Source organism: Herpailurus yagouaroundi, unplaced genomic scaffold (genome assembly GCF_014898765.1).
Source record: "Herpailurus yagouaroundi ecotype Mexico unplaced genomic scaffold, PumYag 159, whole genome shotgun sequence".
NCBI classification, from domain to species: domain Eukaryota; kingdom Metazoa; phylum Chordata; class Mammalia; order Carnivora; family Felidae; genus Herpailurus; species Herpailurus yagouaroundi.
Window position 1 is genome coordinate 4,802,432 of NW_024412400.1, and position 15,161 is coordinate 4,817,592.

A 15,161-nucleotide genomic window follows, 5' to 3' on the forward strand; every position below is an offset into this window, starting at 1 on the left:
TACCCTAGAGGTAGATACTTAGGCTATGACAGCGATCTTCAAAAAAATTTAAGACCTGAGGAATTCTATCCTGCTCTGTGGCTCCAGGGAAAAGACTGAGGATCGGTAGATGCCAAGTCTTACCAACCAGAGACAGTGTCACCAAAGGCCTGCTTTCAGGGTTACTGAGCACTCCTCCCACCAACCTCCCCCCTCCCCATCACGGGCAGTATTCAAAAAAAGGAAGATACCACCTTCCAGGAATATCGGAGAGGATTCTAGACTTGTAGTAGGGTCTGGGCCACAAAATTCCCTTCCAACACTGGGATATAATTAGTCAAGTTCTTAGTTCATCTCCTTACTCTGGTTGGCAGTATCCTCTTTTCTAAAACCCCTGCCTCACCTGATCCCGTCCTCCTCCTCGGCCAATGGAGATGCCCGCAAGCCAAAGCAAAGACCATGAATGAGGGGTCAGAAAAACATAACAGAGTCTAGAACACAAGGCAGATGGCTCTGGGGGGAGCTTGTCATATACACAAGGGCCTTACGGCCTCCCTCTCGGGTCGGCTTCCACTCTTCCAGGCCTTTTATGATTTTAATAAACTTCAATAGTAAGCCACGTTGAAATAATGCATGCCAGTCCACTTGGATCCTGGGAGATGAGATGATGGGAGAGGAGTCTGGGCACAAGGGAGGCTGCTATGGTCTGAGAAGGAGGAGAGGCAAGAAAGGGAAGGACAGGGCTGGGGCTTGCTTTCTAGGTGCAATTGTAGCTTGCTTACTGCCACCTGTACCTCCCGCCCCCCCCCCCCCCCGCCGGGGATAACTTGTAGGACAAGCCAGCATCTTAAAGGGCGACAGAGGGGTGCCCCTGGCGAAACCAGCTGGTGTTATCTTCAGAGCTCTTGTGTGGTTCTCTCCATCTCATCAGTGACATTAAGCCCTTCTCTTTCTCATTCTCTCTCCAGCCAAAAGGGTTTCGGCGTTACTACAGCTCCCCTTTGCTCATTCACGAACAGTTTGGATGCATTAAAGAAGTTATGCCCATCGGTGAGTTGGGACGCTGATGGGCCGAGCTGGGTTTTGAGCAGCATGGTCCGCATTCACGGCTGCCGTTCTCCCAGGACCACAGGCCCAGTGGGGTGTGTTTGTGCGTCTGTCTGCTGGCTGATTGGGGTACAACTGTTGGCTTTGCTGGAGGGGATACATTAGGTGGAACAAATTCTCCTTTCCCTGATGAAGCTTGAAAAACGCCCAAGTCCCAAAGGCTGCTGATATGCTATTCCTTTGGGAATAGCCATTCCTTTGGGAATGCTGTTCCTTTGGGAATGCCATTCCTTTGGGATGGAATAGCATGGAGTGTAGCATCTCACAGAGCCGACTCGAAGCCCAGCTTCCCCGCTGACCCACTAACTGTGTGTCCGGACCCTTTACCCAACCTGTCAGACCCTGTAAAGGGAGAACAGCAAAGGCTGCTTTTCATAATTGTTGTAAAAAAAAATAATTGTAAATGATAGACCAACGTTTGGGAGGAACTCTGTGAATATCACTTATTCTTTAATGAGGACCAAAAAGATGTCTTATACGTCTAGATATTTCTGGCTTGAATTTATTCTTTAACAATATCTTTCAGTTTACTTCCATCTCTCTCTCTCTCTCTCTCTCTCTCTCTCTCTCTCTCTCTCTCAGAATCCCTACATCTATTTTTGCCTTTGGATGGGGGGCGAGTTTTAAACTAGAAATGGATAAGTCAGAAAGCTTTTAAAGAGAAATTCACGAGGCCTGGTGATGCCCAATTCTTTCAACACCTGCCTCCTACTGCAGACTTTGTGTCTCGCTCAAGGCTTCACACCTTGGCGAGCAAAACCTCACCCTAGAGGAAATAAAGCTGGTCCCTGGGAAGAACCTTGAAGTCGGAGTCCTGGGGACAGATAACAAATGAGGAAAACCAATGAATCAGGAAGTGTCTGGGAGCAGAGAGCTCTGGTTGTAAGTGATGGGTGCAGGGGAAGGACCTGGCCAATGAGCACCTATCACAGGGGTGGGAAATCTGCCAGGAAAGCCCAACCACACAGAGCTCCATTTTCCCAGGGATTAGTGGGTCTTCCCCACAAAGGCTTCTTCTCAAGGGCTGTTGACCCAGGAGATGTGATAAAGGCTTGGCTGCATCCCTGATGGTAAGTTGAGGAAACCTGTCACTCAGACGACCTTTCTCTTCCATTGCAGCCTGTGGCAATAAGGTGGACCCTGTCTACGAGACCCTCCGCTTCGGCACCTCCCTGGCCCAGAGAACAAAGAAGGGCAGCTCGGGCAGTGGCTCTGACTCGCCTCACAGAACCTCTGTAATTGTCCCCTTCTTCCCTCGGTCCACCTGCAGAGCTCTGGGAGGGAGGGCCACGGGCACCGCAGCAGCGATGGGTTTCCCCCTAAATGCGTCAGGAGGGCGGGTCTGTTGGGAGTCAGGCAGCCTCTCAAGGGAAGTCCCAGATGCCTTGGGCCACTTGCCTTTCTGTGGCCAGCACCCAGGGATCATTTTACTCTCATCCTCAAAGACCATGCTCTTGGCCTCTGCTCCTTGACTGTCCATGCACTCCCCCCACCTTCCCCTTCCACCGATAATAGATAACAACATGTCGGTCAACACACAGAAAGGTTTCACCCAACGAGTAGCGGGAGCAGGAGAGTCCCAGTTGTGTCCAGTTCTCCTTCCAGCTACGTCCCAGTTCAAAACTACAGCTCTTTCTCGGTCGTTTCTGATGAATTACTTCCCTTGGCTTCACACGAGAGCTGCCCCCTCCCCTGCGGCGCTTGAGCTGTATCATTAGTGGGGGCCTGGTTCCATGGGACACTCACCCTCCCAAACACCGCTTCTACATTTTACTTGCTCTAAAGTCACTGTTCCCATGCATCCCCGCTGCATGCTGTCATCATCCTATGGCTGGCTACCCCAACCAGAATTTCTAAAAATGCCCCAAGATGCCATACAGCTCTGCAGATCACGCTGAAGGCCACCATCCCTCCTGCAGAGGCAAGGACCTGCCAGTGCATGTTCCGGGTAGGATAGCTCGCACCCAACTACCGTCGCATCCCCTATTAGACTGGGGCTTCCGGGCACAGATGAGCCGCCAGGCGGTCTGCCCGGCTGGGTCCCGTGGATCGTGGGAGAAGGGCGGGGCTTACCCCTGAGAGGGGTCCTCAGGAGCTGAGTTGAAGCAGCTCCCTCAGTGGGTGCAGGTTAATCCGCAGGATAACCTAGATTGTGGTCTGTGAGTAGATATGGAGGTCGGGTGGCTGAGCAGGTAGGATTGCAGGTCCTCTGGTGCCACGTGGTTACCCTAGATGCCACCTTTAAACTCCCTGAAAGCCCTGTTCTTCATGCATCCCGCTGATTGCTAAGAGGAAAGAACCAAAACTTGTTCGACTCTGTGTCCCGGCTGAACACAAAACTGACGTCCATCCGCTCTCCGTCTTACTTGGCAAACGCGAACGAGGTGCCCCCAGTTCACGAGCACCGTAGAGGACACCAAGAAGTGGAGGACGTGGCTTGTTACCCTCAGAATTCACAACTTGTCACAGAAGACCAATGCAATAGAGAAGAAAGCGGGTGGCATTCTTTAGCATTTTTTAAGAAATACACTCTTACAGGTCTTGTACCGTTTTTCTTAAGAATAAGAACGTACGTGTGAAGGGTATGACACCAACTAAGTCACATGAGCGCTGCGGGATTTCGGAGTAAAGATGGAATATGTTTCGGCAGACGTTGCGGTCAAGCAGCGCAGGTGTGAGTTGTGACATTTTAAGGTCCTTGACCCTCACGATCTCCCTCGGGAGGCTGTACATCAAATCGGCAGTCCCTGTGGCAGCGTTAACTCATTTCCTAAAAGAAGGGTAAAAGTGCTGCTCAATGTGATGAAAACATACAGAGTACATGTGGGTGGGATTTATCTTACATACACATTGGTTACGGCTGCTACGTGGGTTGGTTAATAGTAAGAGTATACGTAAAGCTTCTAGCATAGGGCCTCGCACCCAATACGTGGCAGTTGCCGCTATGTTATTTTCATTAAGCATCTAGCCCTTGAATTTGAGTTGTTATTATGAAGTGAAACAAGGGTGTAATCCATTAGAAAGGCAGGTGTGTTGTCTGAGAAGGGCAGTTCCCAGGCCATCCCCGAATGGGGCCGATTACTGGGCTCTGTAAGAGGCTAGACACCAGCCCCCCCCAGGGTTCCACCCTGCTCTTCTGCTCAGACGGTCTCCTCTGATGTTCCTCCAATCACTCCTTAAGCCAGGGCTGTTCGGAGGGCTCTGCTTTGGCTTGGCCATTCTGTGCCCCATGCTCTTCCTGGTTATCTCGTTCACATTCCACTGGTCCAAGCACCATGTCTAAAGCTGATGACTCTAGATACTTATTGTCCTAACCTCCTGTCCAAGTACCAGACTGGTCCTACAGAAATCTCTAAATCAGCATGTCCAAGCTAAACTGATGTCCCATCGGTGATTGGGTCCTGTCACTCAGAACTCAGAAATGTGTATCAAAAGTGCCTTTTGTCTCTGTCCCCAGTGCTGGAGGTTTGAATCCCACCATCTCTCACCCAGATTATTTCCAAGAAATAGCTGTGTTCCCCTCTTCCTTTCGAGTCTACTCGTATCAGTACCTCCAGATTTGTCTTCTTTTGAAGAAATTCTTTGTGCAGGGTTCCTAATTGAAACACTGTATTGATTTGCTTATGCCCAGACTCTAGCATGGCATATGAGGCCTGTCACTGCCCTAAAGACCCACCTTCCCTTGAACGCACCAAACTCTTTGACATCTCCATCTTAGGACTTGCCGTTCCCCTAGTTGAAGTTCTTTAAGACCAACTTGTTGGTCTTAGTTTTTACACATAGTTTTTACACAAACCATGAAGAGTTCTCAGACTCCCCGAAGCACGATGAATTGCTCCCCGCCTGGATCTTCAAAAACTTCCTTTCTTATAGGATAGAGACAATTGAAGCATAATTGTCTGCTTTTGCCTCTCTTTCCAAAATTACAGACCCAGCGACTAGACATCAGGGCTCTCTGTTCCCTAGTCATCTCATTATATGGGGGGGCTGGCACCTCCATTCCCTAGTCATCTCATTATATGGAGGGCTGGCACCTAGGGGGCACTCAGGAAATGCTTGAAGAATTAACAAGGGATTCTTCAAGGCTGACCTCAGAACCCCCAAAGATACACGCAGCCTCTCGTTACTCATGTTCCCAGCACTGAGCACACTTTGCAGCTCTCTAGGTAGCCACGTTCTTCCCAGAGAACTGGTTGCTTTCTGGAGTTTTGAAAAAGTTGATTTGGATGCTTTTTGCCCGTGTTCTTGTGTTTTTCACCAGGGAGAGCATTTTTGGATGTCCTTATCCTTTATTCCCATTCACATTGCCTGAGTGTTGCTGGGCCTTGCCCACATCTTGTTTCTACCTCTGTGTAGACAACATCTCTCTTCCAGGTCTGGGTCAGGTGCCCTTTCCCTGGGCGCCCAGAGCAACCAGTTCATGTATCACAGTGATTTGCAGATTGCTTGGTATTTTGCACTTTCGTATTTCATTTTTCTCTCTCCTTCAACTAGACTAAGCTGCCCAAACACAAGGACTCTCGATTGGCCTCTAATTTCTATTGTTTTATATCACCGATTCTCAAACTTTGGGGGGAGGGGGGTATCTGGATCCGCTGAAGAGCTTTGTAAAAATATAAAGAGCAGGGCCCTGTCCTGCTGCAACAAGCCTGGGGGCTCTGTGTGCTTCATTAGCCCTCCGGGTGATTCTGATGCCCACCCAAGTTTGAGAACCACTGATCCAGGTACAGATCATGTCCTTAACCCCACACACCATGTGGCATCTTCTTTGTTAGGAGAGTGAGAAGGGCCATCGCTGCCACTAAGGTGCTTCCCCCAAGGCCACATCCACCCCTTCCGAGTCAAGACTTCCGTCCAAAAGAAAACTACAAACTGCTCCGGCCGGAGTGGAGGGACCCCCGTCCACTTTACCTGCTTGCTCGCATGGGCCTTTCTCAAGTCTCTGGTGACAGCCAGCGTATCCTCAGTCCACGTGCAGCACATGTATCTCCCATGCTTGGCTGATACTCGCACTAGTGGAAAGGCAAATGGAAAACCAGCCCAGGGAGGCAAGAGCAGACGGGGGGCTCCCCAGAGGTGGCCCCGAGGTGGCCGCACCAGCAGCACACGGCTGTCCCTGGCCCCTGCCGTTCTGAACTGTGCTGAACGCATGATGAGGAGACCCCCTCGGAAACACTCCCACCGTAGGCAATGAACATAACGTATCCGCCTCCATATTTTTTAGTCATGGTAGCAATGGCAAGACCATCAGGGAGACAACTTACGGATGTCCGGTTTGCTTTTCTGTCTAAAGTGGTTTTGTTTCTAGCCATGTCTGGACCCTACAGCCTGGTTTCGAGGGCAAAAGCCATGGTTTTCTGCATGTCAATAAGGTATCCATTCATCACAGCCCATTTCAACTTCCTGCCACCGGCTCTGTCGGGAAATTTTCTCGGAACTGTGCTCTCCGAAGGCGTCGTTCTCAGAGCTGCAGGGAGACACAGACAGATCAAATTGTCCTTAAGTATCTGTCACTCCACTCTTTCCCCAGAGTCCACCTTGCCTCAATGAAGAAAACAGAAACAATTGATCGGTACTTTAAAATGATGTTGCTTCCCTCCTGCAGGGTCACGTGGTCATGAACTTCAGTCGCTTGCCTTCCTTGCAGTTCGTTATGTCCTAGAGCTAACATATTCCCACATAGCAAAGCTCTGTCCCACGCGTTTATTTTCTTCCAGAGCTGTCGAAGCACCGGCTTTACTTTGTAGGCAAGTCGCTGCCTGGCTGTTTCGAAATCATTATGTTTCCTTTAATGTGCTTTCAAATGTCCTAGGGTATAAAAGGCTTGATGGCTTGGGAAGGCCAGCAGAAACCAGATTCAAAAACTTTCTGGGAGTTGGTTGGCTAGTGTGCGAACACTCTTCAGTTTCATCAGATTAAATTAACATAATAAGAGCAACTTTTGGTCGGAAATAGCCTCAAAGGAGCAGGGGATGCGTGACTTAGAGACCCCGTGACATCTGTGTTTTTTTCTTCTTTTCTGATGTGTCATGAAAGTAAGAATGGCTGGGGAAAAGCCTAAAGCTAAATTGTGAGAAAAATCAGTCTCTAGAAGGTGATGCTGATGTGCTCTAGCCCCCTGGATGGGCTGGGAAGGCAAACTTGTTCCTCTCTGTTAAGATACAAACAAATTGTTTTAAAAATGTGACTCTCCTCTGAGGCCCCCTGAATTCCCCTTTCAAAGAGGAGGGAGCCAGGCAGATGAAAGCTGGGGCATCGGCAATCAGGGGTACGCTCCTAAGTGTTTAACTGGCAGCTGGGGCTGGTCTCTGATCTGTATCATTGGCCAATTTCGGTGGTGTAAGTACTCCCACCCAGGCCTATTTCAGGCCCCCAATGGGATGGCCATGAAGGCTGTCACCAGCCCATGTGAGCCGCTGCCCCACATCGCTGGCTAAAGCACAGTGCATGAGCTCTGGAGACAACACGGGAGGCTCCAGCACTTACTAGCTGTGGGACCTGGAGAGGAGTTACTGATTTCTCCCTGGGCTCCACATCCCTACCTGAAAGGTAGGTCTAGCATAGAATTACTGTGAAGAATAAATGGATAATATACATATAGAACATAAAACAGCAAGTGGTAAATGATCAGTAACCATTAGCCACTTAGAGGAGATGTTGTTGTTATTTCTGTAACCTAAGCAGGTTAGGTTGACCAACTATAAGCTATAATGACTATAGCTTCTCGTATTAAAAGAAAAAAAAAAGAGTATTACATAAACAATTTTGCAGCAAGCGCAATAGCATTTAACTCATACCTAGGTAATGCATCCCTCAATACTCCATCTTCTTCTCTATAATTAATACAAATCTTCCTCAATGTACAGTGGGGTTACATACTGATAAACTCATCATAAGTTGAAAATGTCACGTCAAAAATGCACCCACTACACCTAAGCTCCGGAACATCATGGCTTACTTAGCCTGGCCCAACTTTAACGTGCTCAGAACACTTCCATTCCCCTACAGTTGGGCACACTCATCTAGCAAAAAAGCCTATTTGATAATGAACTGGTGACTCTCTCATGTAATCGATTGGCTACCATACTGAAAGTGACGAACAGAATGGCCATGTGGACACAGAAGGGTTGTCAGCGTACCTGTTGTCCACCCTCGTGATCAGGTGACTGTCCTAGAGCTGTGGTCACTGTTCCGTGTCACCAGAAAGGATCATCCCACATAACTCCAGCCCGGGGAAAGATCCAAATTCAAAATTCGATGTACAGTTTCTACCGAATGTGTCTTGCTTTCGCACCATCGTAAAGTCAAAAAATCAAAGTCCAACCATCTTGGGGACTGCCTATATTTAGAACTCACCTACAAAAGAGCTCTAGTTTTAGTGAGAATTTGACATGACAGGGTACGGGCAGGACTTCTGAGTTCTCTCTGTTGTCTCTTCCTGGGAAGAAGGCTGACTATGACCTGTGCATCTAGACATTCATGCAACGCTCACCGAGCGCCTATCATGTGCCCACCCCCTGAGCCCTGCAAACGCACCTGCAGGGAGCCATGGTGCCCAGAGGGAACACACACCCTTTCTAAATTTAGCCAAATAGACTGGACAGCAATGATTGGGTTCTCAATCATTGAGAATCAGGCAAATTCTTCCTTAGTTCTTCTACTGACGTCAAAATATCTGCCCAGTTGGCCCACCGAAATGATTTTGTTCATTCCAGCTCTTCCCTCTTTTCTCTAAGACTTCAGATCTCGTGGAGGTTCCTGAAGAAGCCGACGGGCCAGGAGGCGGGTATGACTCACGAAAACGCAGCAACAGCGGTGAGTGGGGTGGGGGGGGTGGGTGGGCGTTGCCCCAGCACGAAAGTGAATCACACTGTGCATCGAGGTCTGCGGGCAGGGAGTGTTGACTGCCAGGTGTCTTCCTTCTCTGCTTGCTCTGGAATTCGGTCTTAGCAAGTGTTCAATATTCTGGAGGCAAACTGGGCATAAGTACCGATGGACTTCCTTGATGTGACTGCGACGTTCCCTTGAGTTTTGTCTCCTGGGTTGTCATCCGGGACTAAGTGCGGACTTAGCTACATTGGGGTCCAGGAGTCACTTCTGGACCTTTTTGTTAATGCATCATTTCCCCCACTGGCCTACATTAGATGAGCAACCTATTCTGGAAGAAGCTACTCCCCGACACAGCTGAAGTGCCTCATACCAAGGGGGTGGTGGTACCAGGCGAGTATGGACCTCCCATGTGGCTTCTCCCCAGCAGAGATAACGAACACGCAAAAACTTCTCGGTATGATCTAGCCATAGCCAAACGTTCCATATTTTTTTTTAATTTTTTTTTCAACGTTTTTATTTATTTTTGGGACAGAGAGAGACAGAGCATGAACGGGGGATGGGCAGAGAGAGAGGGAGACACAGAATCGGAAACAGGCTCCAGGCTCTGAGCCATCAGCCCAGAGCCCGACGCGGGGCTCGAACTCACGGACTGCGAGATCGTGACCTGGCTGAAGTCGGACGCTTAACCGACTGCGCCACCCAGGCGCCCCAACGTTCCATATTAATAGTACTTAATTTTCTAATAGCTTAGGCCTTTGTTAGGATAATTTCTAAAATTTACATGGAATACTAACTACGTACGTTGCTTGCTAACATTAAGAAAGAACATTAAGCCAGAGTTTAAAGAAACAACCAGCTCTTATGGATGCATCTTGCCGAGCCTCTCTGATGCCGAGCCTCTCTTAATCTCCACTCACTTATGCAAAAGGTATTTATGAAGTGTTTACCATGCCCCGCAAAAGTACGTGAGTCACAAAGCTGTCCTCAGGGTGGCTCGTGACCTAGCAAAGTGGTGGGTTCTGATTTGCGTTGTTAACCTGGACTGAATGCGTCCTCCGGGGCGGAAGTTATCCCCGCCAGCTCTCATCCCTGCATGGGAAGCACGGGGACGTGCTGTCTTGGGTAGACCTTCCACTTGACTAGTTGCCTCTGCCTTTGCCAGATTGGGAGCAGAAGGTCTGCAATCAGTCCTCCGTAGCTGCTTTATCAGCAGCTGTCTTACAAGCTATCGCTTCTGCTTCCTTAGCTCCAGGAGTTCATTTATGTCTCTTCTCTAGTTAGGACGGTGTTTCTGTGATTCCCTAGGGAGAATCCTCCGCGACTCCTTCCTAAATACGCATCAGTGTTCACCAGGGCCCCCCCCCCCCCTTACCAAGCCCGCTCACATCTGCTAAAGCTCACTGCTAGGGCAAGGATGCTCTGGCATCATCTGGGGAGAGCGGCACTTTCGGATCAATGCGGACGTTCACTGAGCGCTTGGTAGCACCATCGGAGAGACGAATCAGACGGTGCCGGCCGCCAGGGGAATGTCACGGCCGGGCAGTGATGCCGCAGGAGTCTGTCTAGCAGTGCGGATACAGCCACTGAATTTGGTCAGCAGCCCCGGACATCTTCAGCAGCTGAGCACAGACCCACCAGACGCTGGTATTAACCTAGACCTTCATTTTAAGACTTCTAGTCTGATCAGCTGCTCTGTCCTCTGAGCCTCACTTCCGCCGGCATCGCTCACTGACACCAAATCGCCAAATTGCCGATGGTCTGCTCGTCACTAACTGCACCGGACGTATTTGGTCCTCGGCCCCTCCTCGCTCTGGAGGCTGACCGCTGGACTTCACTCAGCGGTCCTGTGGCCTCCAAGCCGTGCCCTAATCTCTCCGTCCCCATCTCCTCCTTTCCGAAACGAAGACAATGATAATACCGAATCCATGAGGTGCTGTGGCCGTTAAATGAAAGAACCAGGGTAAATAACTATTCCATACATCGACGACTCTGAAATCTCAGGCTCCTTGCTGCCTCCAGGTGCATATCGCCCGCTGGAGTTGGCCATCTTGAATGTGAAGTCGACATCGTAACGTTAACACGCCCAAACCGGACCCTTGGTCCCCTCGCCCACCCCAGCCACGCCACCTGGCTCTCAGTTGTCTCTGCTCAGTAAATAGGAGCTCCACTCTGCTAGTTGACCAAGTCGAAACTTCTGGCATCAGACTTGACTCTGCCCTCTTGGCCAGTCTCCTAGCCAGTCTGTCAGTACATCCTGTTTTCTCCTCTCCACAGTCATTCCCAGCATGTACCCACCCCTTACCTCCCTGCCTCAGGCATCCTGGCCAGTGTTTCTGGCACTCTTGCTCACCCATTCGTCAGTAGTTAAGGTCTCTATTTGCCCCGGGGATTCCTCAAAAAGTGCTCTTCGGTAGGTTTTTATAACGCGAGGAGCTATATTTAGGAATCATCCAAATGAAGCATGTTGCTTTTAATCAATCCACCATGAGATCATCAAGTGTCAGAGGGGCAGCCTAGAGCCTCACTGCTCTCAAGTGTGGTCCATGGGCCAGCAGCCTGGGCATCACTTGAGAGGCCGTTAGAAACGCAGCACCTCAGGCCATTTCCAGAGCTGCAGAATCAGAATTTGCACACGAATCTTATTAAAGTTCAAGAAGCAGGGTAAGAAGTCATTTAGCCCAACTCTCTCCCCTCCAACACACACACACACACACACACACACACACACACACACACTGTATAGATAAGGAAACGGAGGCACAAAGTAATACACTGAAAGACACAGTTGAACAGTTGCCATTTCCTTTCTGTTAAGAGGCATTTTCAGAGCCTTATTCAAAGAAATCTGTTGGAAGAATTTAGCAAGCAATAAACCTCTAAAAAGCTTTGGAGATCTATTAACTATTCCTTTGATCAGCAGGAGCTTTCTTTACAATGTGCCCTTGGAAGCTAGAGGGATTAATTATGTAGCAGTTTGCCTCAAAACATTTTCCTTTGATTGGATTTAATCCCCTGTCCATGCAATTTGGGAAACAACACAGAGAAAACACTCTGCTTGTGTATCCAGGCGGCCACCGGCCTCCCCACGGCCATGGCGAGGAGGGTGCTGGCTTTTCAGAAGCAGTGCGTGGCTTCCGGTCACAAGCTGTTCTGTGCGACATGTTTCATTTGCGTTCTAAAAAATACACAGGGCATACAGATACTGTTTCTGCCAGCCAAGAGTCATGTCAAAATCCTTGAGGAAGATTTCCAAAGGCACCTTGGAAGAGGGTACTCTTCCTACCCCTTTCTTCCTCACGAAGCGTAAGAAGTCTCTGTGTTCTCTCTCATGGAAGACTTTGGGAAAGTCTGGCTGTTTCTGGTTGTTGTTTACAACCCTGCTTGTGGATGCACCAGAAATAGAGAAGCCCGTTTCAGCTCGAATAACGCCAAGTAATGATGTTACCCGGTGCCTTCCATAACTGCATTTCGGTATGACTCCATGTGGTTATAACTTTCTTGGAAGGGAAGCAGAGGGAATAGAACATAATTAAGACAAATTCCTAGAAATATTCTTTAAAAAACACTGGGTTAGTCACATCCACTGGAGGATATCGCAAAGCCCCACGGTACCTTACTTTTCACTAAAGCAACGAAATTTTGCCTGGAAAGGAAAAAAGGCAAGCTTGGATTTGGAAGATTTATCCTTGCCTTTAACATGTGCTGGGGTTTTTGTTTGTTTTGGCTTTTTGATAATTTTTTAATGTTTATTTGTTTATTTTGAGAGACAGAGAGAGAGGGTGCGCAGGGGAGGGGCAGAGAGAATCACAAGCAGCTCTTCTCTGTCAGTGCAGAGCCCTTACACGGGGCTCCATTTCAGAAACCACCAGATCATGACCCGAGCTAAAATCAAGCCTCAGACACTTTTTTTTTTTTTCAACGTTTATTCATTTTTGGGACAGAGAGAGACAGAGCATGAACGGGCGAGGGGCAGAGAGAGAGGGAGACACAGAATCAGAAACAGGCTCCAGGCCCCGAGCCATCAGCCCAGAGCCCGACGCGGGGCTCGAACTCACGGACCGTGAGATCGTGACCTGGCTGAAGTCGGACGCTTAACCGACTGCGCCACCCAGGCGCCCCAAGCCTCAGACACTTTTAACCAACTGAGCCCCCCAGGCGCCCCTAACATGCCCTGGTTTTATCTCTCACATTTTGGGTTGTCACCCAGAAAACGGAGCAAATATTTCAATGGCTTCCTCAGCACATACCTAGAATCCAGATGTGTGGTATCTACAGCAGGTTAAGGTCTGTTTAAAAGCAAGAAGGACTCTCTTTCCGGCTATGTGGAGGGCTGGATGTTTAGAGAAATTTTTTCCACTTTAGCACACGCCTCAACTTGCTGGGAAAAAGAATTTAAAAGAAAGTTCTAGTTAACGCATGGTGGAGCTGGCAGCAAAATAAGGCAATTCCTTAGCGTCTGGAAATAATAATAAAGCAGGAATCCAGAGACATAAGCGGGTGAAGACCAGTGTTTACTCTGCACATCCCCGGGGCCTCAGACTAGAGAAGAAAAAGACCCATGTGCGGTCAATAGAGGACAAAACCCGATGAGCAGGCAGAGTGATAGGTGTGATGAGAGGCCCTTTGGGAGAATGCCGATACCCCAAAGTAAGTACCTTTAGTGACACCAGGAAAAAAGAACGCCCTGCAGAGGAATTTAGTAAAGAAAAATGCTATATTGACCTTAACTCGCGTGGGGAAGAAAAGGAAGAAATGGGGGAGGAGTAGGAAGGAAAGAAAAAAGGAAGCAAAGGAAGGAGGAAGCTCTTCTTATTTGGGTTTAGGGCCTGAATTCGTACTACCTCTATGGGCAAAGTAGAATAATGTAACATTTTAGTTTAATTTGTTTCAAGTGGCCCACTCGGGTAAATGCACCAGGCGCTTGGCAGAAGTAACCCAAATGCCCTCTGAAGTAAGAGAATTTAAACCCCAGACCTGAGAAATTTCCAGAATTGAAATTTCTGTAATTTCAGAATTGAAATACACCAAGTATATGTGAAAATGAGCCACCATGAGTAAGAGTGAGCTGAAACAACTTTTTTTATGATCAGACTGGTCAGAGATTGTCTATGTTGGAATTATCAAATAAAGAAATATATAACTACATAGCTATATGTATTTAAAGGTATGAAAAATGGACTAGAACGTATAACAAAGGAGTAGGACACCATCGAAATTGAACAGGCAAATTTTAAGAAAACCAAACAGAACTTTTCGAAATTTAAAAAGAGAGAGAGAGAAATTTGATTGTTGGATTTGCTACCGTACTGGATATAGCTGAGGAGAGAATTAGTGCTGTGAAATACACAGCCAAAGAAATTGCTTAGAGTATAGCCAGGGTGACAAAGTGATAGAATTCACGACAGTAAAAGAGACACAGAGGATGAGCAAGAAAGTCCAATGTGCATCTAACTGACACTTTAAAGGTACATAAAGAGAGAATGGGAGAGAGACGATGTTCATGAAGATACTGGTTAATATGTTTCACAATCGATTACAGCTACCATCCCTCAAATTCAGAAGATTTATACTGAGACCATCCTAGCAAAACCGCACAATTTCGAAGGTGAAAGAAAATGCAGACCGAAAGATCACCTGCAAAGGAATGGAACCACATGGAGAGTAGAACGGAACCTTCAGTAATCTGGGGGGAAAAAGTAACTCTTAACTTAGAACTATAAATGGAACAGCCACAAAACTGTCTTCCAATATACGTATTCAGGCAAAGGCTGTGTCTCCACTGCCATGAAGAAAGACCAGCTCAAGAAATTTCACAGTGATGTACTTCAGAGAGGAAAATGTGATCTCAAAGGAGGGACCGAGAAGCAAGGAATGAAGCACAAAGAAAGAACCAAGTGAACATTGGCCACGTAGAAAGATAATAATGTTAGCAAAAAGCTGTCAGTAAGACATTAACTGAAATACGAGGCATCTCAGTGAGAAATGGACATTCAAAGATCCTTGTATGAATTGTAAGGAAATGAAGGGTACTATTTCACTTTAGGTTTTGTTAAGTAACATACACCTCGTAAAATGTTGAGTAGCCACCAGAAGATTAAAAAAATAGATTCAACCGTATAATCTAAAAGAAAGAGGGAGGGGGGCACAGAGACAAAGCATACTTCTCTCTCTCAAAAATAAATAAACAAATAAATGTGGAAAACTACACCTATTTTTTTTAATTTTTTTTCCAACGTTTATTTATT

At 47.9% G+C, this 15,161-nt stretch overlaps 1 protein-coding gene across 4 annotated transcripts in view; it reads left to right on the top strand.

Moving 5' to 3' along the window:
• STAC (SH3 and cysteine rich domain) overlaps window positions 1–15,161 on the top strand; it is a 139,003-nt gene that overhangs the window by 91,663 nt on the left and 32,179 nt on the right. For all 4 annotated transcript variants that reach the window (XM_040479725.1, XM_040479723.1, XM_040479726.1 and 1 more), the window contains exons 4-6: window positions 948–1,029; window positions 2,206–2,321; window positions 8,823–8,901. In XM_040479725.1, coding sequence (XP_040335659.1) covers window positions 948–1,029; window positions 2,206–2,321; window positions 8,823–8,901 — 277 coding nt within the window. The remainder of the gene's footprint in view (window positions 1–947; window positions 1,030–2,205; window positions 2,322–8,822; window positions 8,902–15,161) is intronic.